Source organism: Phyllostomus hastatus, unplaced genomic scaffold (assembly GCF_019186645.2).
Source record: "Phyllostomus hastatus isolate PE091 unplaced genomic scaffold, TTU_PhHast_1.1 phas_scaffold_501, whole genome shotgun sequence".
Taxonomy (NCBI): Eukaryota; Metazoa; Chordata; class Mammalia; order Chiroptera; family Phyllostomidae; genus Phyllostomus; species Phyllostomus hastatus.
Genome location: NW_025334033.1, coordinates 10,742,482 through 10,769,986, shown reverse-complemented (window position 1 = coordinate 10,769,986; position 27,505 = coordinate 10,742,482). Strand labels below are relative to the sequence as shown.

The window sequence follows — 27,505 nt, the reverse complement described above, 5'->3', positions numbered from 1 at the left end:
GTATAAGACTTCCCTCCATTTTGTTTACAACCTTTTTGAAGGCTATAAATGTTCACAGTAAAAATTTAAAAATAAAAAAATGAAAAATCAAACAGAAGAATAAGGTAAAAAATAAAAGTTTTCTTTCTTGCCCTGGCTGGTGTAGCTCAGTGGATTGAGCATGGGCTATGAACCAAAGGGTCACCAGTTCAATTCCCAGTCAGGGCATATGCCTGGGTTGTGGGCCAGGACCCAAATAGGGGCACACGAGAGGCAACCACATGTTGATGTTTCTCTCCCTCTCTTTCTCCTTCTGTTCTCTCTAAAAATAAATAAATAAATGAATGAATGAATAAAATCTTTTTTAAAAAGTTTTCTTTCTCTTAGCTTCTTACTCTCCTCCAAAATTAACCACTGTTACTGGTTTCTTGTGTTTTTTCCAGACACATTCAATGCATATTATAAAACTATTTATTTATTGATTTTGGAGAAAGAGGAGAAGGGAGGAAGGGGAAGAGAGAGACGTTCCACTTATTTATGCATTTGTTGGTTGATTCTTGTATGTTTCTTGACCAGGCATCAAACCTGCAACCTTGGTATATTGGGACAACACTCTAACCAATTGAACTACCCAGCCAGGGCTATTGTAAATCTGTTTATCCGCACGCGCGTGTGTGTGTGTAAAATCTCCCTCCTTTACTTATATCCCCCAACAACATGTGGACTTGTACTTGTATATATACTGTTCTGCAACTTGATGTGACTCCTTAGATTCAGACAGACTCATTTTCTGTGCATCTTTATGTTCTGCAGTAGAACATACAATGATTGGATCATGTCACTCCCCCGACTTTGCTAAAATATTTCAGGGCCTTCCCTTTTCTCAGGTAAAGACTATCCACCTTAACATGGCATGTTTATTTTTAGTTTCTAAACAGTTTATCACCTCTTCAATCTGCGTCTTCTGTCTTATGCTTTGGATAACTCCTACTCTCTTTTCTCCTTTAAAAAATTTTATGACAGGCCTAGTATTTGTAAAAATCCACAGGAAAAATAAGATTTAAAGAAATGAAGCAAAGTGCGATTAAGAGCTTCACTTTTTTCCTAAGCATGCAATATCCAAAAATATATATGCTTAAAAAATGTGATTCCACTAGCTTGCCTATTCTCTTTTCCTAGATAAAGTTATTACAGGATTTACTTATTTTTATTTTTTAATTTATAATCAAAGTTATACAAATAGTTTAAATAGTCAGTTCTACAGAGTTTTTTTTATGAAAAACAGTAGTCCAGGTTCTGGTTCCAGATAAGATGGAGTAAGCATACTTCACCCTGTCTCTCCCACTGAATGCAGCTATAAAACCTGGACAGAATGCTTGGAGTGACTATTTGAGGACTCTGAAAAATAAATAGTAGGAGGCAGATTGAGGAAGAAGACCAGAATTCAAAGTACCAGTGAACCAGTGGTGAGTTTATAATTTTTTTTCTTCCAGTATGCCCTGCCTGAACTTAACGTATCCTGAAACTTGGAAATGAGCCTTGTTAACATGGACAGAAAAATCAACCGACGTCCTCTAGTTCTGACTCAAGGAGCAGGAAAGAGTTTTCCTAATGCTCAGAGAAAATGTGGCAATCCCACATCCTTTTCTTTTTTCTTCCTTTTTTCCTTTTCTTATTCTCTTGCATCCCAGGCCTCAAGCAATCCTTGGCAGTGGCTGTAGTGGCCTTAATGGGGGCAGTTAGGAGCCTGTTCTCAGAGGGAGGGGAACCTTCCTCTAAAATTGGAGGAGCTGTGGTCTCAACAGAGTGGAACAAATTCCATTGCTTTTCTTCTCCCTCTGCTCTTCTGCTGATTAGTCCTTCCTTCTGTCATAGTCCTGGGAAGTATACAGCAGAGTGTGGTTAATGAAGCCCACCTCTCTGTTGGAAGGCTGAAAAAGGGGAGCCCCAGGGAACCGGAAGATTACAGGGAAACCACTTAAAGTTGATGATGGACTGCTGAGTGGACTTCCAAGTTGTGCGTGTGTGAGCCTGATTCTAAACAGCATAAATAACTGTTGAGGGCTGAATTATGGGGTAGACCAACCCTGAGCCCCAAACTGGACACTACGTGGGACAGTTATGGAGCACAAAACTGAATTGAAATTGGAAACACAATCCACAGAAGACAGAACTTGAAATGTGAACCCAGCTGGGTCAATTACTGGCTAAAATAAATATACAAACATTCTAAGATGCAAAGTCTCATACCATAGTATTCAAAATGTCCAGAGTACAATCTAAAATTAATCAGCTTAAAAAGATTCAGAAAAATCTAACTCTTTTGGGAAAAAAACAACACAGATCCTAATGCCAAGATCACAGTGATGTTAAAATTATGGCAAAGACTTTTAAAATCAGCTATAATGACCATGTTCCAGTAATGAGCAGGAAATAAGTTTCAGCAAAGAAACAAAAGAACTAAATGTTCCAGGAATGAGTAAAAAGATTAAAAAAAAACTCAGCAAAAAAAAAAAAATAGAAGGTATTAAGAACTAAATGGAAATTTTAGAACTGAGAAATACAATAATGGAAATAAAAAAACTAAGTAGCGGGCTCAGTAGCAGAGTGGACGTGACAGATTAAAGACTCAGTGAACTTGAAAATAGATCAATAGAAATGATCTAGTTGGAACAATATAAAAAAAAGGTTAAAAATAAGTAACTACCCTGACTGGTGTGGCTCAGTGGATTGAGCACTGGCCTGCGAACCAAAGGATCTCTAGTTTAATTCCCAGTCAGGGCACATGCCTGGGTTTCGGGCCAGGCCCCAGTAGGGGGTGTGCAAGAGGCAACCACACATTGATGTTTCTCTTCCTGTCTTTTTCTCTCCCTCCCCCCTCTCTAAAAAAGTAAATGAATAGAACCTTAACAGGAAAACAAATAACTAGTCTTGAGGACTTACGAGACTATCAATAGTGTCTAACATTTGTGTCATCAGAGACCCAGAATGAGAAGAGACTGTGTGTGGTGTGGCATACAGATTCGAAAGGAAGAAATAAAATTGTCCCTATTCACAGATGGCATGATTGTCTACGTAGACAATCCCAAGGAATACCACAAAAAATTACTAGAATAAATGATTTTAGCAAGTGATTTAAGGTCAGCCCACAAAAGGCAATAATAATATTTCAACGTACTCATGATAAACAATTGAAAACTGAATTTAAAAAAATTGACAATTGCACCCCCAAAATGTAATATTTAGGTTTAAAGTTAATAAAATATGTATTTCTATGCTAAAAATTATAAAACCCTTATTAATAATAATCAAAGGAGATCTAAGTGGAGACATGTCATATTCATGAATTGGAAGATTCACTGTAGTAGAGATGTTCATTCTTCCCAAATTGATCTATAGATTTAAGATATTATCAAAAATATACCAACAGTACTGTTTGTAGTTACTGATAAACTGATTCTAAAATTTCTATAGAACGGCCAACGATCTAGAATAACCAGAATGATTTTGAAAAATAAAAGTGTCGGAAAAATCAAACTATGTGATTTTAAAAATCAGTACAAAGCTACCGTAATCAAGATTGTTGTATGTATTAACAAAGAGATAGACATAAGATTGATGATGTAAAATAGGGGTTCCAGAAGTAGAACCACACCAATATGGCCAATAATATTTTCCAAGTTTCTTAGTGATATAGGAATAGTCTTACTAGTAAGTAGTTTTGTAACATTGGACAACTACATAGAAAAATAATGCATCTTGACTTAAACCACATACATTATACAAAAATGAACTGAAAATCTTTCACACATCTATGTTTGAAATATAAGGAGGTATTAGAAGAAAACAAAATTAAATGATGGCATTTCCTTTGATGGTTATCTAGAATGAAGAGTTTGGAAACTTGCATCTGCCTTTGGCTCCTGGTTAAGCTACTTAGAACCTAGGGGATTGTTAGATGGGCGTTCTCATGAGAGCTGGAAGGATCCTTTGTATTTTAGATTCCTTGGTGGAATTGTTTTTCTTAGGTGCTTTGTGTAGAGGTACTTTGTCTACTGTTCACTTCTTTTTGTATCATCATTAACTCAGTCAAGCTCCAAGCTCTATGATGCATTTTAATCCAACTAATCTATTGAGTTCTCTGTAATGCTTATTCTTTGTTCTTATGAGCTATCTTTATGCTTGTTCTTTGTTCTTATGAGCTATCATTTTATCTTACATTGTCTATCATAGTCTTATAATATGTTCATTTCTTTCAACAAGGCTGTAAATTCTTTGAGAACAGGGCCTAGCTTTATTATGCTTTTCTGTCTCCCATGGTGTGTTGGTATTTCATGAGTTGTTGTTATTCGGGTGGGTGTGGTTTGTTTGTTTTTGGTGAGAAGTAGTTAAATATAAGGAGTCAAGGACAGATGTATAAGGAAACTAATACTGATTTTGTGGTGTCCTTATCAGGATAGTAGTCCATCTCTGCAGAATCTTAGTGTTTGCTAATTTGTAAATGACCTGGAATTTGTTCTTTGAATTCTAGAGCATTCCTGTGAGTAGATTTGGGATTCTTTTAGCTCAGCTTTTCACTTTATTACTAAATGGCTTTATAATTGAAAACAAAATGGTTGATACCCCTTTATGATTGTTTTACTTTCCTCTAGCAGCAAGTGATGTAAAATTACTTGCCTTGTGCATGACATTGTTACTCTTATTAATATTTAATGCTGGGAGGTAGACTACTGTACTCCCACCTGCCATAATTTTAAGCTCTTTTTTAAAATTAATTAATTTATTTTTTAATTGATTATGCTATTACAGTTGTCCGATTCCCCCCTCCCCTCCACCCTGTACCCCCTCTCACACCCATGTTTCCCCCCTTTAGTTCATGTCCGTGTGTCATACTTATGAGTTCTTTAGCTTCTACATTTCCCGTACTATTCTTGCCCTTCCCCTATCTATTTTCAACCTACATTCTATGCTACTTATTCTCTACACCTTTTCCCCCTCTCTCCTCCTCCCACCCCCCTGCTGCTAACCCTCTATGTGCCCTCCATTTCTGTGGTTCTGTTCCTGTTCTAGTTGTTTACTTAGTTTCTTTTGGTTTTGCTTTAGGTGTGGTTGTTAATAATTGTGAGTTTGCTGACCTTTTACTATACATGTCTTTTTCTTTATCTTCTTTTCTTAGATAAGTCCCTTTAGCATTTCATAAAATAAGGGCTTGGTGATGATGAACTCCTTTAACTTGACCTTATCTGAAAAGCACTTTATCTGCCCTTCCATTCTAAATGAGAGCTTTGCTGGATAGAGCAATCTTGGATGTAGGTCCTTGTCTTTCATGACTTGGAATATTTCTTTCCAGCCCCTTCTTGCCTGTAAGGTCTCTTTTGAGAAATCAGCTGACAGTCTGATGGGAACTCCTTTGTAGGTGACTGTCCCTTTATCTCTTGCTGCTTCTAGGATTCTCTCCTTCGTTTTTACCTTGGCTAATGTAATTATGATGTGCCTTGGTGTGCTTCTTCTTGGGTCCAACTTCTTTGGGGCTCTCTGAGCTTCCTGGATTTCCTGGAAGTCTATTTCCTTTGCCAGAATGGGGAAGTTCTCCTTTATTATTTGTTCAAATACATGCTCAATTTGTTGCTTTTCCCCTTCCCATTCTGGTACCCCTATAATTCGGATATTGGAACGTTTAAAGGTGTCCTGGATGCTCTTAAGCTTTTCCTTGATTTTTTTAATTCTTATTTCATCATGCTTTCCTGCTTGGTTGATTCTGTCTTCCTTCTGGTCCACTGTATTGTTTTGAGACTCAGATTCCTTCCTTTCACTATTGGCTCTCCTCCGTGTATTTTCCTGCATCTCTTTTATGGTAACCTGCATCCTTTCATCTAAATTGTGCCCAAAATCAACCAATTCCGTGAGCTTTCTGATCACCAGTGTTTTGAACTGCGCATCTGATAGATTGGCTATTTCTTGGTCGCTCAAAAGGATGAGTTCTGGGGCACTGATTTGTTCTTCTATTTGAGCCATCTCTTTCTCTCTCCCTCTTTTTTTTTTTGGTCTGCTCGCTCCTGTTACAGTGGGGGGCGGAGCCTTAGGTGTTCACCGGGGCTAGGCACCCCAGTCACTAGATTGTGACGTTATATGTGGGTGCTGGGGCGGGAGTGGGGACGGGAGGGAACAATGGCGGTAGTTCTGTTCTCCTGGGCTCAGACCCTTCTCTGGGATCCTGGGCTGCGAGCCCTGCCCTGGTCCACAATCGCTGCCTCACTGGGTCCGCCAGCCGCAGCTTGCATACTCAGGGATCACCACTGCGTTCTCTCGCCCCGGATGGCTGTCGCGCCGATTTCATGCCAAATTTTCCCCAACCTCCGCGTGCCGCCGACCCGCACCAGCCCTGTGCCTGCCCGGCTCGTCTTCTCCTACCAGTCTGGATGTACGGGTCTACTTCAACTTCTTGGCTGTCCGACTTCCATTCAGATAAATCCTCTATCAGTTCTGAGTGTTATTCTGTCTGTAAATTATTGTTGTTCTAATCTTGGTTGTGCGAGGAGGTACGGTGCATCCACCTATTCCTCCATCTTGCCGGAAGTCTAATTTTAAGCTCTTGATTTGAAAGCATTGAGAAGGGAATAGAAGAGTAGGCAGCAGCTCAGTTGTCAGAACCAAAGAATGAGGTCAAGACAAAACTAACAGTAAGGGTGAATGCATGATGGCATCCAGAATATTGTTCTGGATAGAGCTCCATAAATGGTTCCTGCTGAACATAAGGGAGAGAGGGAGGTGGGCTTGAATCTGTAGGTGACAATTAAGTGGCTCCAGTATTATGGAGAGGAAGAATATAGTGGCAAGGGAGTTAGTGAGGCCCTTAAAATATTTGTAGAACACAGAGACAGAATTCCAGTGAAACACTCTGTGAGATATCCTGGGTCTCGTGAGTGATGTCCTGGGTCAAGGTAGTCAGTCACAGGAGTGGACAAAGAAGGGGTAGGCAAAGGATAAGAACTAGTAATTCATAAAAAAAGGAAACCTAAATAATCAACTGATAAAAAGATGCTCATCATCACTGGTAATGAGAGAAATGCAAATTATAGCAAGACACCAATTCATACCCATCAGATTGGGAAAAAAATTGACAGTATTAAGTGTTGAGAAATGCATAGAGAGATGAGAACACCCTTGTGTCCCAATAGTAGAAGTATAAATTAGTACAACCATTTTGGGAAGCAGTTTGTATCTATCATATAATGATGATGTTGGCAACCATTTATTACTATGTATGTGCCAGGTATTGAGTTAAGTGTGGTTTTAAAAAATACTATTTAATTATGGTAAAAGTTACCATAATTTATACATCATTTTATAATGGAGGAAATTGAGCCTAAAAGTGTTAGTTTGTCCATAGTTAAAAAAAAAAAAAGTGAATAGTAGAGCCAGGATTTTTAGCTTAGATCTATCTCATTCCAAAATAGTGCTTATTACCACTAATCTTTAATGGTAATAATATAGAGCATATATTGGAACACTTCCTATATGCTAGACAGTATATTAAGTATTAGACATACTTTGGCTGATTTCTCCTGTACAGTAGCCCTTTCAGTTAAGTGCTATAGTTACTCCTTGTTACTTGTAGAGCTTAAGTAACAAGCTAACAAGTAAAAAAAATCTGTTATTTAACTTAAGCAGTCTTTAGCACGTACAGTTTCCTCCACACCAAACTGAAAGATCAAGAGGTAGATTAGGTTTTATGTATATTTTGATTTGGGTTCTGACTCTTTTCTTCTCAGTTTTATTGAGATACAATTGACATATAACTCTATAGTTGTTAAGGTGTACGATGTAATGATTTGATATATTGCAAAGTGATTACCATAAATTTAGTTAATGTCCATCATCTCACATAGTTACAGTTTTTTCTCTTATGAGAGCTTCTAAGATCCACTCTTTTAGCAGCTTTCAAATATATAATATAGTATTGTTAACTGTAGCCACCATACTGTATATTACATCCCCAGGACTTACACTTATTTTACAACTGGAAGTTTGTACCTTGTAACCACCTTCACCTATTTTCTCCCACTCCTCATCCCCCACTTTTGGCAACCACCAATCATGTTTTTGGGAGCTTATTTTTTTTAGATTCTGTGTATACGTGAGATCATACAATATTTGTCATATCTTATTTTAGCATACCTTCAGGATCCATCCATGATGTCACAAATGGAAAGGTGTTATTATTTTTTATGGCTGTATAATATTGTGTATATATCACGTTTTTCTTTATTTATTCATCTGTCAGTGGACACGTAGGTTGTTTCCATGTCTTGGCTATTGTAAATAATGCTTCATTGAATGTGAGGTGCAGGTCTCTTTGAGATAGTGATTTCATTTCCTCAGGTCTCTACCAGGGGGTACCCCGAAATGGACTACATTTATATAAAATTGTGTATTTATTTTTACATGTTTAAACTTCAGTCACCTTCAAAGTACTCTCCATTTGATGTAATACACCTATCAAGACTTTTTTCCATGCTCAAAACAGTTTTTGAACTCATCGATTTTGATGCCTTTTAAGTGCTGCTTTTGTTTTTTGTTTTACCTCTTCCACATTGGCAAAACATTTCCCTTTGAGGACTTTTTCATCCAGGGAAAGAACAATGAAAAAAAGTTGTTTGGGGCAAGATCAGGTGAACACGGGAGGGTAGGGGTCGGAGGGTCATGTTGTTTTTGGTCAAAAACTGCTGAACGCTCAGCATGGTGGGGGCAGGTGTGCTCATAAATCACCCACATGAAATGGGCAAACATGTTGAAAGAGTCCTCCAAAAAATTCACTGAAGCCAAACAACTGCTCACAACAACACCAGCTGGCACACCGATACAGATGCGTTCCTAGAACACTCACCTAGTGGGGGAAGCCTGTACTACAAGGGGCCTGCCTCCAGTAGATAATTCTGTCTTTTTCTTTTTGGTCTCCCCTTGTATATACTCCAAAGGGTAATTGCTGGATCATATGTTAATTCTATTTTTAATTTTTTAAAATTTTTAAAAGACTTTATTTATTTATTTTTAGAGAGGGAGGGGAGGGAGAAAGAGAGAGAGAGAGAGAATCATCAATGTGCGGTTGCCTGGGGATCATGGCCTGCAACCTAGGCATGTACCCTGACTGGGAATCAAACCTGTGACACTTTGGTTCTCAGCTCGTGATCAGTCCACTGAGCCATGCCAGCCAGGGCCCTATTTTTAATTTTTCAAGGGACCGCGATACTGTCTTCTGTAGTGGCTGCACCAATTTATTTTCCCACCAATAGTGCACAAGGGTTCCCTTTTCTCCACATCCTTCTAATACTTGTTATTCCTTGTCTTTTTTTATATTAGCTGTTTTAACAGGTGTAAGTTGATAATCTCACTGTGGTTTTGATTTGCATTTCCTTGATGATTAGTGGTGCTGAGCACCTTTTCGTGTACCCATTGACCATTTAAAATCCTTAGAAAAATATGAGAGAGGATCCCAAAAAAACCCAGTATTACCAGTATCTTCTGGAGGGCAGGCCTGTTGTAGTACAGGCTTTACCCACTAGGTGAGTGTTCTAGGAACCCATCTATATCAGTGTACCATCTAGTGGTGTTGTGAGAGGCTGCGTTAGGCTTCAGTGAATTTTTTTTGGAAGACTCTTTAAATATGCTTGTCCACTTCATGATGGGTGATTTACAAGTGTACCTGCCCACATATTGCTGAGTTTTCAGTAATTTTTGACCAAAAACAGCATGGCCCCTATGCCCCCATCCTCCATATTCATCTGATCTTACCTGAGGAACTCTTTTTGTTTCCTGGTTAAAAAAAGTTCTCAAAGAGAAATGTTTTGTGTATGTGGAACAAGTGAAACAAAAAATGGCAGAAACACTGAAAAGCATGAAAATCAGTGAGTTCAAAAACTGTTTTAAGCAGTGGAAAAAAACATTTTGATAGGTGTATTGCATCAAATGAAGAGTATTTTGAAGGTGACTGAAGTTTTAACATGTAAAAATAAATGCGCGGTTTTTATAAATCCACTTTTGGGGGATTTTTCCCCTTGTAACTATTCAGGTCCTCTGTTCACTTTTTTGGACTTCTTTCTTTTCTTTGTTATTGAGTTGTGTGAGTTCTTTAAATTTTTGGGTATTAACCTCTTATCAGATACATGATTTGCAAATATTTTCTTTCATTCAGTAGATTGCCTTTCATTTTGTTGGTTTCCTTTGATATGTAGAAGCTTTCTAATTTATTGTAGTCCCACCTGTTTATTTTTGCTTTTGTCGTCTTTGCTTTTGGTGTCAAATGCAAAATGTCATCCTGAAGACCTATGTCAAGTTGCTTACCCCTTATGTTTTCTTTTGAGTTCAATGGTTTCAGGTCTCTGTTTAAGTCTTTAGTCCATTTTGAGTTGATTTTTGTGTATGGTATTAGATAGAGTCTAGTTTTCATTCTTTTGCATGTTGCTGCCCATGTGACTCTTTTTTTTCTGTAGTTACCTTTTTTTAAAGATTTTATTTTATTTATTTATTTTTAGAGAGGAAGGGGAGGGAGAAAGAGAGAGAGAGAGAGAATCATCAATGTGCAGTTGCTGGGGGCCATGGCCTGCAACCCAGGCATGTACCCTGACTGGAAATCAAACCTGCGACACTTTGGTTCACAGCCCACGCTCAATCCACTGAGCTACGCCAGCCAGGGCTGTAATTACCTTTTCATATTGTAGACTTTATCCTCATGCTGGTTTTATTCATGGTTGAAAGGTGGTTGCTGGTAGCAACTAGAAAGGAGCTACATTCTTTTCATTTTTTTAAAATCTCATAATTATCATGGAAAGTATTGAGTTTTGTTCTGATTTGAACATTCCTGAAATATTTATACTTGTTAGAGTAATGTCATACATTGATTGTCTTAGGTCTTAGGTCTTGAGTATCTTGTTTTCTTCCCATTATCAAACTGATCTTCGTGGCAAAAGAAAAATTTCTAGATTACTCTGATTGGTTTAGAGCAGTTAATGCCCAACCTTAGGCTTGGTAGGGGATCAAGTCAATTGAGTCAGTAGATACGTAGCTGAGGAAGATCATTCCTCAAGAGAAATTTAGGTGCTGTTAGTAAGGGAGAATGAATATTGGATAGTTGATCGAGTAAATACTTTGTAAATGTATTATCTCTTTTAATTTTTCCTAGTAGCTCTTCTGACTAAACTGAAACTTACTGAAGGTCCCACAATTATTAAGTGGCAAAGTTGAGATTTAACACTAAGTCAGTGCTTTTTCCCCTTTCTTTTGGGCTTGTGACTCCTTTAAAGAAAAACAGTAGGTTGTCCTGTACGGTGTATGACATTAATGACCCTACCTTTGAGATTCCAAAGTGATTTTATGCAGATTCAAAAGTTATGGGTATAGCTTAAGCAGTGCTTAGAAGGAAATTTGTATCAGTAAGTGCTTATATTAAGAAGCTGGAAAGATCACCAATAAATAATCTAACTGTACAATTTATGACACTAGAAAGAGAAGAGCAAATTAAACATAAGCAAGCAGAGGAAGAAAATAATAAAGATTGCAGAAAATTAATGAAATAAAAAATAGAAGACCAACGGGGAAGACAAAAACAAAAATTGGTCTTAAAAACAAACAAAACACTTAAATGGACAAACCTTTAGTTAGACCAAGAAAAAAAGAAGGCTCAAATTACTAAAATCAGGACTGAGATCATCAGCATCCTGGTGGACTGAAAAGAGTATCTTTTTATCTCATCTTAAATTTACAAGTCAGACATCTGTAATCCAACAAAGTTTCCTGTGTTTAACTCACAAACATGCCCGAGAAATCTATCAGTTGCTACACCTGAAGATGGGTGTTTTTGAATGTGTAGAGGAGTGAAGGGGAAGGGGGAGAAGGGACCTCTGTGCCCTCGAATCCTGCTTCTTTAACCCCTCATATTGAGTCAGAACCTGGTAGTAGCTGTAACACAGTGGTACTGGCAGCCATAAGGAACAAGGTAGTAGTGCTGAGGACTCACAAACCCAGCTCCTCCCCTCCCCCCCAACCAGAGTGATGGTGCCCCAAGACTGAGAGGACTCGAATAGGGGAGACACCCACCACTCCCATCAGCCAGGCTTCATTTTCCACCGCTGAAGAGAACCCCCTCTTCCCCCCACAGAGGCACAAGTAGTGGAGGTAAAACAAAAACATGAGCTGTAGCACCACCTACTGGAAAACAAAAGAAAGACCTGTATCAACCTCCTGAATTGTTAAGATGAAAAGGCTATCTAAACAAGAAAAGAGTTTATTACCTCCAGTGCACAGGTGGAGAAACAGTCCATCAAGTACCATGAAACAACCAAAGTAACATGTAACACAGAAGGAAAAATGACAGGTTTCCAGTAACCAAAGTCATGGAAAACCGTGATTTAAGTGATAGAGAATTCAAGATTTTAGTCATGAAGAAATTCAATGAGTTATAAGAGAACTCAGAAAGGCAGTTCAGTGAGCTCAGGGAAAAAAAAAATTAATGAATAAAAGGAATACTTCACCAAAGAGATTGAAATGATAAAAAAGAACCAAACAAATTCTGGAGCTGAAGGAATTAAAGAGGGGGCATTTCTACTGATCTTACATAAATAAAAAGTATTTTACTATAGAAATATTATGGACTACATGGCGACAAATTAAATAACTTATATGAAATGGATAAACTCCTAGAAAGATGTAAACTATGGAAACTGACCTATAAGGAAATATAAAATCTGAATAGACATATAACAGGTAAAGAGATCAAATGTATAGTAATAATAAAAATTACCTACCCACTGTGGAAAGCCCAGGCCCAGAAGGCTTCACTGGTGAATTCCAACAAACTTTTTTTTAAAGGTTTTATGTATTTATTTTTAGAGAGGGGAAAGGAGGGAGAAAGAAGGAGAGAAACATCAATGTGTGGTTGCCTCTCACACGCCCCCAACTGGAGACCTGGCCCAAAACCCAGGCATGTGCCCTGACTGGGAATCAAAATGACAGCTCTTTGGTTTGCTGGCCGGTGTTCAATCCACTAAGCCATTCCAACCAGGGCCTAATAAACACTTAAAGGAGAATTAATACCAATTTTTTTAAGCAAACTCTTCCAAAAAAAAAAAGGAAGGAATATATCCCAATTTATTCTGAGGCCAATATTGCTCTGATAGAGAATCCAGGTAAAGATGTTAGAAAACTACAACCCAATGTCTCTTACAAGTACAGATGCAAAAATCCTCAGCACAACACTAGCAAACAGAATTCAGCAACATATAATAAAAAGGACTATTCACTGTGACTAAATGGGATTTATCTTTAGAATTCCAAGTTGGCTCAAAATATGAAAATCAGTTAATATAATACACTATATCAACAGAACAAACAATAAAAATCTTGTGATTACGGCAGTAGACAAGACCAATTTAACAAAATTCAGTACCCCTTCATGATAAAAATACTAAACAAACTAAAAAAAGACAGAAACTTCCTCACCCTGATAATGGGCATCTATTTAAAATAGACCCACAGCTAATGTGGTAAAAGACTTACTTTTCCTACCAAAGTTAAGGAACATAACAAGAATTTCTCCTTTGCCACTTCTAGTCAAGAAAATGAATTAAAATGCACCCCAATTGGAAGAAGTAAAATTATCTCTAGTTGCAGATAACATGATCTTATATACAGAAAATCCTAAATAATTATTAGAACTTATAATCAAGTTCAGGAAGATTGCAGGATACAAGATAAATATAAAAAAGTCAGTTACATTATTAGACATTGACAGTGAATAATCCCAAAATGAAATGAACAACAATTCCATTTATAACAGCATCAAAAAATAAAATACGTAGGAATAAATTTAACAAAAGCAATGTAAAACTTATTTCCTGAAGTTTACAAAATATAGTTGAAAAAATAAGGCCTAAATACATGGAAAGATTTGTTTGTAGATTGGAAGATAATATTGTTGAGATGGTAGTATTCCTGAAATAGACCAGCAAATTGAACACAGCCCCTACCAAAACCCCAGCTAGCTTTTAATGGACAAGCTGATTTTAAAATTAATATGGAGGGGGCAGGGGGACATAAGGGGACTGAATGGTAATGGAAAAAATACAATAAAATATTGGAAAATGCTAAAAAAAATACATAGTCTAAATAGATACAACATATTCTAAATAAATTACAGGTTAGAAATAAAAAAAATAAAATTAATAAGGAATTGCAAGAGGCTCTAAATAATCAAAACAGGTTTGAAAAAGAACAACAAAATTAGAGTCTTATACCTCCTGATTTCAAAACTTGTTATAAAGGGGCAGTAATGAAGACATGGTGGTATTGGCATAAGGATAGAATTATAGATGGAATAGAATTGAGAATCCAGAATTAGTTCTCACAAATGGTCAGTTGATTTTTTTTAAGATTTTATTTATTTATTTTTAGGGAGGGAAGGGGGGAGAGAGGGGGAGAGAGAGAGAGAGAGAGAGAGAGAGAGAGAGAGAGAGAGAGGGAGAGAGACATCAATGTGCGGTTGCTGGGGGTTATGGCCTGCAACCCAGGAATGTACCCTAGCTGGGAATCGAACCTGGGACACTTTGGTTCCCAGCCCGTGCTCAATCCACTGAGCTACGCCAGACAGGGCTGGTCAGTTGATTTTTAACAGGGTTGCCAAGTCAACTAAATGGGGGGAAAAAGTCTTTTCAATAAATGGTGCTAAGACATCTGGATTGAGGATTATACAATAATAGAAAATATGCATGCACAGTTTTGGCATAGAGCTCCTAAATTCCTTGAAATTTCCAGTGTTTTTTGTTCTAATGAAGCAACTGTTGGTGGCTTCCTGAATAGTTTCAGCTTGGTGGAAGATCACTAGACAGACAGAGTCATGATTAGAAGTTTGGAACTTTCAGCCCCACCCACTATCTCCTGAGAAGTGTACAAGGGTTGGAAGTTAATTTAATGATCGATCATGCCTATGAGATGAAGCTCCATTAAAGTAAAATAAATAAAATGAAAAAAATCTTTTTCAGATGTATGGAGTTTGGAGTACCTCTAGAATATATAAAGATTCTATCTTTATATATAGTCTATAAAGTCTATAGTCTATATAGTCTATTCTAGATTTTATCTAGAATATATAAAGAACTCTTATAACTCAATATAAAGAGACAATCCAAATGAAAAATCAGCAAAGGATTTGAATAGACATTTCTTCAAAGAAGATATACAAGTGGACAAATAAACTCATGAAAAGGTGCTCAATATTATATAGATAATAAGAGTAGGTGAGAGTGGAGAGAAATTGGAATTCTCATATGTTTTGATTGATTGATTGATACTGTACATAGAAAACCTCAGAGACTCCACCAAGAAACTACTAAACTGGTAAATGAATTCAGCAAAGTAGCAGGACACAAAATTAATATCCAGAAATCAGTTGTATTTTATATGCCTATAATGAAATATCAGAAAGGGAAATTAAGAAAACAGTCTCATTCATGATTGCCTCAAAAGGTTAGAATACCTAGGAATAAATCTAACCAAGGATGTAAAAGACCTGCACTTGGAAAATTACAAGACACTGAAGAAAAATTAAAGAAGATACAAATAAGTGGAAGCACATACCATGTTCATGGATAGAAAGAATTAACATCATTAAAATGTCCATGCTATCCAAAGCAATCTATAGATTCAGTGCAAACCCTGTCAAGATTCCAGTGACATAATTCAAGAACTAGAACAAATATACCAAACATTTATGTGGAACCATAAAAGGCCCCACAGAACAGAGTGATCCTGAGGAAGAACAAAGTTGGAGGAATCATGCTACCTAATATTAAACTATACTACAAGGCCATCATAATCAAAATAGCATAACACTGGCATAAAAACACACATAGATGAATAGAACAGAGTAGAGAGCCCAGAAATAAACCCACACCTTTATAGTCAATCAATATTCAGCAGAGGAAGGAAACACATACAGTGTGCTAAAGATAATTTATTCAGTAAATGGCATTGGGGAAATTGGACAGATACGTGCAGAGAAATGAAACTAGACCAACTTTTCACATGTTGCACAAGAAGAAATTCAAAGTGAATTAAAGACTTAAATGTTAGACCCGAAACCATAAAAATCCTAGAAGAAAACATAGGCAGTAAAAACTAAGACATTGCTCATAGCAGTATTTTACCTGATGTATCTCCTCAGGCAAAGGAAACAAAAGGAAAAATAAGCAAATGGGACTACATCAAACTAAAAACTTTTTGCACAGCAAAGAAAACCATCAACAAAATAAAAGACAACTCTTGGAATGGGAGAACATACCTGCCAATTCATTTGATAAGGGGTTAATATCCAAAATTTATAAAGAACTTACCAGACTCAACACCAAAAAACCAAACAATCCAATTAAAAAATGGGCAAAGGACCTGAATAGGCACTTACCCAAAGAGGACATACAGATGGCCAGTAGACATATGAAAAGATACTCGATGTCACTAATCATCAGAGAAATGCAAATTAAACCACAGTGAGTTATCATCTCACACCAGTCACAATGGCTATCATTTGTAAATAACAAACAAGTGCTAGTAAAGATGTGGAGAAAGGGGAACCCTTTTGCACTGTTGGTGGACATGCAGATTGGTGCAGCCACTGTGGAAAGCACTATGGAGATGATACCTTAAAAAATTAAAAATGGATCTGCCTTTTGACCCAGCAGTCCTGCTCCTGGGAATACACCCAAAGAAATCCAAAACACTAATTCAAAAGAACATAAGCACCCCTGTGTTCATTGTAGCGTTATTTACAATTGCCAAGATGTGGAAGCAGCCCAAGTGTCCATCAGCAGATGAGTGGATAAAATAACTATGGGGCATTTACACAATGAAATACAACTCAGTTGTAGAAAACAAGAAAATTTTACCCTCTTCAATAGCATGGGTAGACCTGGAGAGCATTGTACTAAGTGAAATAAGCCAGTCAGAGAAAGACAAATACCATGTGATTTTGCTCATATGTGAAATATAATGAACAAACTGAACTAGTAAGCAAAATAGAGACAGATGCATAGATAGAGAGCAGGATGACAGCTAGGGAGGCAGTTAGGGGGGTGGAGGGATCGAGCAAAAAAGGAAAAAGGACGCTTGGACATGGACAGCAGTGTGGTGGTTGCAGGGGTAGGGGGGTGCCAGGGAGCTAAATGGTAATGGGAAGTACAATATAAATAAATAAATAAAATAAGAAAAGGTGAGAAGGGAGAGAAATTAGAGCCCTCATTTGTTTTGATTGATTGACTTTAGGGAGGGAGGGAGAAAGGGTAAGGCAAAGAAAAACATCAATTTGTTCTATTTATTTTTTGCATTCATTGGTCACTTCTTATATGTGCCCTGACTGGAGATTGAACCCACAGCCTTGGCCTATTGGGATGGTGCTCTAACCAGCTGAGCTACCTGGCCATGGCAGAACCCTCATATGTTGCTGGTAGGAATATATAAGTTGTACAACTCCTTTAGAAAACACTCCTGAAGTTCCTGTTGTTTGGTTAAGATTAAACATGAAGTTACCATATGACCCAGCAATTCTACTTTCAGTTTTGTAGCCAACAAATGAAAACATATGTCCACACAAAACTTGTACTTGAATGTTTATAGCAGAATTATTCATTATAACCAAAAGTATATACAATGCAAATGGACAGTCAGCTGATCAATGGCTAAACAAAATGTGGTATATCTATACGATGAAATATTATCAACAATGAAAAAGAAATGAAACGCTGAGACATGCTACAACATGGATGAGCTTTGAATACATTATGCTAAGTGAAAGGAGCCAGTCACAAAAGAGCACTTAATTGAATGATTTCATTTATATGAAATGTCCAGAACAAGCAAATAGAATGTAGATTAGTGATTTCATAAGGCTGGGAGAGTGGGGTTGGGGGACAGGAAGAGACTACTAAGGTGTATGGGTTTTTTGGTGGAGTGGGGTTGTGCTGATGGAAATGCTCTAGTATTGATTGTCATTGCAGAAGTTTGTGAATGCACTAAAAAAACATTGAATCTTATAATTTAAATGGGTTATTTTTTTGATATGTTAATAATGTTGCAATAAAGCTGTTTCAAAAACTTGAATTCAATCATCTGTTCATTTAATATGTCCCCTGTGCAGAGCTGGGTACTAGAGTCCCTGCCATTGAAGTACTTACAATCTAGGGAGTTAAACAAGCAAAACACAGACAGCATAGGCTTAAGATGCTGAAATCAAGTTCATTTATCTGTTATATTCTGGTGTCTTTATATATAAGTATGAGAACCTATGGGCATTAAGCAGGTAGACATAAAATGAAGGTTGGCTTGGGTTTGACATTACTTCTGTGTAAGAGAGCCCTCCTTTAGAGTGCCATTGAGATTATTTAGGTGTCTCCTATAGTGAGAGTGACTAAAAGTTTATAAAATTGTTTACCCAAGGACTTTGAATTGTTTCTATAATACTTTTGGCCCTTTCCTACTAGGTCATGATCAGATCTAGTAATGCATAATGTAGGAGTGTTTGCTTTTTGTTTGCTTACCAACTGGTTAGGACTTAGTAGACTGCCTAATTTACCATAAAAGTTGCTATAGTTCTGGTGTCTGGATTCTACTTAGGACTTTTACCTGGTTCTCTTTTTTTTTCTCCATAGCAGTTGTTTTGAATTTGTTAACATTCTCTTCAAGTATAACCTACCCTGCTTCCCTCATTTTTAGAGGCCATTTTGCTTAGTTCTTTACAGGAAATGTGGAAGTTGTGAGGTATAAAACTCCTTGGGCTCCACATATCCTTCTCAGTCTCCTTCATGGGTTCCCATTTTCCCCCAACATGTTGGTGTACTGGCATTGATCAATCCCGTTTTCTTATACTACTCATCTTCTGTGGGCAATCAGCCCTTATCTCAGACAATACACAGGTCTGTTACCTTCTATAGTGGACCTCTCTGTTAAACTCAACACCTACATTTCTTTCTTTCCTTTTTTTAAGATTTTATTTATTTATTTTTAGAGAGGGAAAGGAGGGAGATAGAGAAAAACATCAATGTGCGGTTGCTGGGGGTCATGGCCTGCAACCCAGGCATGTACCCTGACTGGGAATCGAACCTGTGACACTTTGGTTCGCAACCCGCGCTCAATCCACTGAGCTACGCCAGCCAGGGCAACACCTACATTTCTAACATAACTTTCATGTCCTGTAGATAAACCAGTGCAAAATCCCCAAAGTGGAAATTGTTATCCTCTCTCATTTACCACAATTTTTGTCTTTATGTATATTCACATGGTTTATCTTGTCAATTTAGCTTCAGCTAAAAGTCTTCCTTCACTTTCCTCTCTCTTTCCCATAATCTATCTATTCTGTCTTTAAAAGCTTAATTTGAAATCTTTCCTTTTTTTTTAAATTCTCACCTTCTTCGCCTTTTACCTGGAGTATTGTATTAACTTCCTAATTGATTTCTCTGCCTTTCATCTCCTCCACAAATTAGCGTATAATGGTGAATACTGTTACCTTTCCAAAACACAGGCCAAATCGTGTAGCTCTCATGCTTGAAAACCTTTGAACTATCCCCCACCCCTGCCCATTATCTAATAATGAATCAGATGTGAACTCCATTATGTGGCATGCAAAACTTTAGTGTACTTTTTGTGTGGCCACCTTTGAACCCTTATTGAGCCCTCTAGCTTATTAACTCTTTAATCATCTTTGATATATACTTGGCTCCTTCAGACTTTGTGGGTGTCCTGCTCTTAAATGATCTTCTCACCTCATATTTTAAAATCTAGTGATTTAACTCTCATGAAAAGCCTCATAAACAAAATTTTCCAATCCTCTGTGTATCCGTAGTACACAGAGCCCATGATACTGTATTACAGTTTTTTGTTTACATATCTGTGAATTCCTTGAACGTGTGGACCTTACTTAATTTATCTTATATTTCTACTGCCTACTTTAGTGTTTGGCACATAGTAGGTCTTCTTGTCTGTGTTTTGTCACACCTGAAAATCTGTTTCAATTGTTTATGTCATAATATTAAGAAAAAAGATTCTACAATCAAACTGCTCCATCATTTTCCAGCTGTGGGGCCTCGGGCAAAGTATTTAACCTTACTAAGCATCTATTTTTACATCTGAAAAATAGGAAAAATAATAACACTTACATTATTAGGTTGTGAGGGTTAAATGCATGTTAAAGCACTTAATATAATGCCTAGCACAGTACACTTGCCTATTATGCATGCTTTCTTGGCTATTATTATTTTCATGCACAAATAGGTGGAGCAATTCACTATTTGCCACATACTGTGGTAGGTACCAGAATAGAGAGCTATGGTCCCTGTACATGTGGGGTGATACCAAGTTTGTACTAGTTATTACAAAAATTACTTTAATAATTGCTGTAAGTGGTGGTGAAGTTGCTGTTCCAATTAAATTGTAGTTTCTCCGTGCTTCCCAAAATTTGTACATGTTTATTGAACTAACTATATTAAGTAGTTTAATTAATTGCATATATCTGAAATAGAAGAACAGTAGTACACTATGCCATGAAGTATGAGATAAGAACTCATTAAACTCTTACCTAAAGCAATGAAGGTGTATTGGTGATCCATCAAAAATTTGCTACTGTAGACTTTGTGTTCTGGTGACCCAGGAAATGGTTACAGTTTATTGGATGCTTTTTTTCTTTTTAAAAGTAGTGTGGCTTTAGTATCAAGAGATAAATAGTACTTTAGTATAACTTTAATATAAAGATATTTTTTAAAAGAATATTGTAGGAGGAGTTAAATCTAGTGTGGCCTTTTGTTTTTAGATGGTTGAAATGTCTTTGTAGTAGAGATACTGCATTTAAATGTTACATGATAGGAAGGTAGAATCTTGAAGAATAGATAATAAGAAGAAGATATTTTTAAATTGTTTACATGAAGCTGAGGAAAACAGTAAGTTGCTAATTGATTATTTTATCCTTTTATTCTTTTATAATTTACAGCTTTGCAAAATGTAAAGTGTTGAACATGTATTGTATACATTGTGAATTATCGTTCCCATTGTACCTATTCTTTCTTTTTAACAAAGCACAAAGAATGAGAACAATGCGATAACTTAGATGCAAAAGAGAAATGTGGAATTACTAACTAAAGTCTGCATTTCATTTATATTTTACCTCAGTGGACAAATTTTTTTTCTTGTTAAGATGTATTTCTCATCAATCTACCAAATCTTGCTCTCTAGCTATTGATCTGTGACTTCCTCAAGCTTTTTCAAAGGTTGCCTCATTGTCTCACATGCCATTTACTCTTTAACCCATTACAGATTGGCTCCTGCCCCTTCCACTCACTAGTGACCTCCTAATGTTTTATGTTAATGAGCACTTTTCAGCCCTTTTATAGCTCTTGTGTAAGCTACTTTCACCTTAAAATCCTCTTTTCCTCTGGAACCTCTTTCTCATAATTTCTTCGTGTGTCTCAAGCTATTACTCTGTTCCTTTCATGGGCAAATTTTATTTTTGCTCATACTTTAAATGATGCATTTTCTAGAATTCTGCTGTTAGGTTTCTTCTCATTCTGTATTCTTTCAACTTGGCAATCTTCCACCTATGTTTGTAGGTCCATGTATCTTCCATGAACTAATGGTTACCTAATGTTATTTCTGGACCTCAGTTTTTGGTTTCACTACCGGGCTTGAAATTATAATGTCGAGGGACTTCCGGCAAGATGGAGGCATAGGTGGACGCACTGTACCTCCACGCACAACCAAGATTAAAACAACAATTTAGAGGCAGAATAACACCCAGAACTGATAGAGAATTTATCTGAATGGAAGTCGGACAGCCAAGAAGTTGAAGTAGACCCGTTCATCCAGGCCGGTAGGAGGGGCGGAGAGGAGCAGCCGGGTCGTGGCACGGGTCGTGGCACGGGTTGCGGCGTGGAGAGCAGAGAGCAGTGGGTACATAAGGCAACTGGGAGTGCATAAGGCATCTGGGGTGCACAAGATCACAGCGGGTGGACCCTGAGTTCGCAAGCGACAGCTGGCAGACCCAGTGAGGCGGCGATTGTGGACCGGGCAGAGCACGCAACCCAGGATCCCAGAGAAGGGACTGAGGTCCCAGGAGAATGGAGCTACCGCCATTGTTCCCTCCCGCCCCCGCTCCCGCCCCCACATACGTCACAATCTAGGGACTGGGGTGCCCAACCCCAGTGAACGCCTAAGGCTCTGCCCCTCACCATAATAGGAGCGACTGGACCAAATAAAAAAAAAAGAGAGAGAGAGACATGTCTCAAATAGAAGAACAGATCAATGCCCCAGGACTCATCCTTTTGAGCGACCAAGAGATAGCCAATCTATCAGATGCACAGTTCAAAACACTGGTGATCAGGAAGCTCACAGAATTGGTTGATTTTGGGCACAAATTAGATGAAAAATGCAGGTTACCATAAAAGAGATGAAGGAAGATGCACGGAGAACCAATAGTGATGGGAAGGAAACTGGGACTCAAGTCAATGGAGTGGACCAGAAGGAAGAAAAAAACAACCAAACAGGAAAGAATGGAGAGATAAGAATTCAAAAAAATGAGAAGCTTACGAACCTCCAGGACATCTTTAAACGTTCCAACATCCGAATTATAGGGGTACCAGAAGGGGAAGAGGAAAAGCAACAGGTTGAATACGTATTTGAACAAATAATAAAGGAGAACTTCCCCAAACTGGCAAAGGAAATAGACTTCCAGGAAGGCCAGGAAGCTCAGAGAGCCCCAAAGAAGTTGGACCCAAGGAGAAACACACCAAGGCACATCATAATTACATTAGCCAAGGTAAAAACGAAGGAGAGAGTCCTAGAAGCAGCAAGAGATAAGGGGACAGTCACCTACAAAGGAGTTCCCATCAGACCGTCAGCTGATTTCTCAAAAGAGACCTTACAGGCAAGAAGGGGCTGGAAAGAAATATTCCAAGTCATGAAAGACAAGGACCTACATCCCAGATTGCTCTATCCAGCAAAGCTTTCATTTAGAATGGAAGGGCAGATAAAGTGCTTCTCAGATAAGGTCAAGTTAAAGGAGTTCATCATCACCAAGCCCTTATTTTATGAAATGTTAAAGGGACTTATCTAAGAAAAGAAGATACAGAAAAAACATGTATAGTAAAAGGACAGCAAACTCACAATTAATTAACAACCACACCTAAAGCAAAACCAAAAGAAACTAAGCAAACAACTAGAACAGGAACAGAACCACAGAAATGGAGATCACAATGGAGGGTTAGCAACAGGGGAGTGGGAGGAGGGGGAGAGGGGGAAAAAGTACAAAGAATAAGTAGCATAGATTGTAGGTTGAAAATAGATAGGGGGAGGGTAAGAATAGTACGGGAAATGTAGAAGCTAAAGAACTTATAAGTATGACACGTGGACATGACTAAAGGGGGAAACGTGGGTGGGAGAGGGTGTACAGGGTGTAGGGGAGTGAAGGGGGAAAATGGGACAGCTGTAATAGCATATTCAATAAAATATATTAAAAAAGAAATTATAATGTCTACTGAATTCAGCTGGTTATCCTCAAACACCATATTCTAATATCTGTTAACTTCTACTATACCACCTACTGTATTCACTTATTTTGGTACAACTTTTTATTGTACCAATTTCTAGTCAAAAACTACATCTTTGATATCTCTCAGACTTATCCTATTTTTTCTGTCTCTACTGTGATACTTAAGATTCAAACTCTTATTCAGTCCCTTGGAATATTATAATTATTCCCAGGGTGACCTTTCTGCCTCCTGAAATGACCTCTCTCTAGTCTGTCCTTTTTATTGCCACCATACCTATGTTCTAAAATGCAGAGTTTTAAGTACATTTTTCCTTATCTCAAAAATTTTTAGGTGCTTCTCATTACTTAGCAGTAGTTTTCAAACATTCTTTCATGGCCCACCTGCTTTTGGTCATTGAGAGGACTTTTGAGAAGCTCATATTGTATATCTTCCCCCACAGATTCTGGGTCAGTACAGAGTTTAGGAATTTTTTAAAAGTTTTCCTGATTATTTTTAATAAGCAGCCAGGGTTGGAAAACATTGACCTATACATATGGCTCAGATTCTTTATTGTGGAGTCCAGGCCATTCAGGACCTGGTGCCTGCTTGCTTCTTTTGTGCCATCTCTTTTTGGTTCCCTTCTTCTACTCACTGTGCTCCAGCCAGATGCTGTCTTCTGGCTCTGGAACCCACCAGTCTTGATCCTCTTTTAAAAACTTTGTTTGCTTTTGTTGAATCAAGGACATAACCCTAGATTTCTACCTGTTTGGCCTCTGCTTCCCTCGGCATCCTATGCCTAGGCAGCACCTCCTTGGATTTCACATGTGGAACTCAGGTTGAAAACCATTGTACTAATTCAGGTCATTGAGGCCCAGGCAGATTAAGTGACTCACTGAAGTCTTATAATGGTGAATGGCAGACTATATTAAAATTCAGGATTTATATTCCTAACAAAGTTCTTATTTATTGTTCTTCTGTGCTTTCATATGAGTATGTATAATGAATGGGTTGCTTGATCTGAAATGACCTCTTAATTCTTTTCTTTCTAATTAAATTATCATTTATTTCTGTCCATTCATTTGCTTATTTATTCATTGAATAAACATTTATTTGACTACACAAGGAGCTGTAGGATCTGGGAGGAGGTGGATAAAATATTTGAGTAATATAGATTTCCTGTTCTTAAGCTTCTTAAGACAGGTTCTTTGTATTCAATCATAAAATACTATACAAAAAACAAATATTAATTTCTTAGAAGAGAAACTGTATATAACGTTTCCCACTTTTTTTTTTTTTCTTCAGGGAAAGATCATGTTTGTAGATTTATTGGCTGTGGGAGGAACGATCGCTTCAACTATGTGGTCATGCAATTGCAGGTAGGTTATCTTGAAAGTGTATCTTGAAATCTTTCAGGTTTGGTCAAAGTACCTAATTATTGTAGAAAATAATAACAATATCCTTAGTATCATCTCAGAATGTTTGATGTTAATATTATGCAGATGACAGTTTATTTAAACAGACTTGATACAGATATTTCCAAAGATGAAAGAGTTTTCACTGTCAGCTAATTTAGTTGATCCATATCTTCATTGATTGTCATCATTGCAAAGTTTTCAGTCTCCACATGGATTGCTGGATAATGTGAGTCTTGTCCTCTGCCTGTCCCCTCCCTCTCTACCCTTTGTTACCATAAGAACTGTAGTTTTCCATTTATGTGCTCAAGCACTAGCCTTAACTGCTTGAAAATTTAAGCACTAGTTGAAATAGAGGAGAAATGCTACCTTCTTTCTCTTTTCATCCTTTAACACTGCTCTCTCTGTTCCCTATCCTTTATATAGACAGTGGGTTGGAGCAACAAGAGAGGAATTCAGAAGGGGAATATTGGAATAATGACTCCAGCAGGGATGAGAGGGAAACCATCCCCCTCTCTCTGACACTGCCTCTTTCCCTGGACACTCACACACCCCTCTGACTGTAGTCACCCTCATGGACACTCACACACCCCTCTGTCTGTAGTGATTCTCAAAGGGAAAAAGCATGGTTCACCCTGCTGCCTAACTTAGAGATCTCAAGCTTTTCTTTTATCTTTAAAAAAATCTGTCTGGGGTATTTGGTTCTTTTATTTTCTTTCAACTTAACTACATAGCAGGGATTTCACAGACTTAGATCCTGGCCTAAATGCTTCTTCTCCTCAAAAGGCTTTTCTTGTTTCCATCAACTCTCCTTCAGCATTCAATTTAGGTTTAAAGATATTAATCTTTCTGTGGACTATATCCTTAAAGTCTTTGAGTCATATGTTTCATTATCTCTTGAGCCAGCACAATTTTATTTCTCGAAGCAGCTATTCCTAGACCTTTTTGGGTTATTAATATGGACCTTGCTTTCTCTCACTTTGGTCAATGATAATGTAATTTTTATATTTTAAACTATGATGTTAAAATTATAAACTCTGATAGTTTGATTTCAGATTTATAAACATTTTACTTGATTCTTACCATATCCCATGGAGAGGATAGGACAGCTTGGATCCCCATTTTGCAAACGAAAATGTTGAAGCTCAAGGAGGTTTGTGGTTTGCCTGGGACTGGATACTGGATGGGCGTTAGGGATTAGGGGAAGGCTGAAGCCAGTGTTCTTGGCACAATTAGAGAAGACTCTTTAGATTTGTCCTCAGGTTGCTACTAACTGGACAATATGGATAGAAGTCTTTTCAGTCTGCAGAGTGTTTCTCAGTGTTAGAACATACTTGTTTTTATTTTAAATCATTGCAATTACCTAAATCTCACTTTCTGGAAATGAGAAGGCTCTTAGTCTGGGAAAACTAAGGAAATTGGTATATATCAGATAACGATGGCTTTTATGGCCTTTGGCAATGTCATATGAACCCATCCAAGCACTTTTCCATGACTTCTTGCTGTCTTTCTTTCTGTCATAAGAAAATTAACCCAGCATTAACTACTTTCATCTCTACACTTAGGGTTGACTTGATTTGGGGACAAAGCTAAAGTTAGTATAACTACCTATAGCTAAAGGTAGTTTTTTTACATATTAAAGATAAATAGTAGGATTTTCCCATATACTTGAATTAAAATTTACATTCTCAGACCCAGCTTCTTACTGACATTCCTAATTTCTTCAAAAAACCTCAAATTCATTATTTTTTAAAGATGTTATTTATTTATTTTTAGAGAGAGGGGAAGGGAAGGGGAAAGAGAGAAAGAGAAACATCAATGTGCAGTTGTTGGGGGCCGTGGCCTGCAACCCAGGCATGTGCCCTGACTGGGAATCGAACCTGCAATGCTTTGGTTCGCAGCCTGCGCTCAATCCACTGAGCTACGCCAGCCAGGGCCTTATTCTTAGACATTTTAACTTTAGTCACCTTCCAAGTACTCTCCATTTGATGCAGTACACCTCTTGAGATGTTTTTCCATTGCTTAAAACAGTTTTTGAACTAGTCAGTTTTGATGTCTTTTAGTGCTTCTGCCATTTTTTGTTTCACCTCTTTTACGTCAACAAAACGTTTTCCTTTGAGGACTTGTTTCATTTGGGAAGAAAAAGCAGTCACTCGGGGCAAGATCAGGTGAATGGGGAGTGTGGGGCATGGGGGTCATGTCGTTTTTGGTCAAAAACTGCTGAACACTCAGCAGGGTGTAGGCAGGTATGTTCGTAAATCACCCATCATGAAATGGGCAAATGCTTTGAAAGAGTCTTCCAAAAAAATTCACTGAAGCTGAATGCAGCCTCTCTCAACACCACCAGCTGGTACATTGGTACAGATGGTTTACTAGAACACTCACCTAGTGGAGGACCCAGTACTACAAGAGACCCACCCTCCAGAAGATAATTCTGGCTTTTTGGGTCCTCCCTTGTATCCTACAAAATTTGGGGAATAAAGAGATTAGGATATTTAAATGTCCTTGAGATATAGGGGCCAGTTTTCATTCTTTGGAAGGTAGAACTGCAGCATTGTAACC

The 27,505-nt window shown here is 37.7% G+C and overlaps 1 protein-coding gene across 3 annotated transcripts in view; it reads left to right on the top strand.

The window, feature by feature from the left end:
* The window catches only part of TTBK2 (tau tubulin kinase 2), a 136,197-nt gene that overhangs the window by 34,827 nt on the left and 73,865 nt on the right, over positions 1-27,505 (top strand). For 2 of the 3 annotated variants that reach the window (XM_045822252.1, XM_045822251.1), the window contains exon 4: positions 24,834-24,907. In XM_045822252.1, coding sequence (XP_045678208.1) covers positions 24,834-24,907 — 74 coding nt within the window. Of the gene's footprint in view, positions 1-1,333; positions 1,446-24,833; positions 24,908-27,505 lie in introns of all 3 variants that reach the window. The other variant, XM_045822253.1, reaches the window with a different exon arrangement.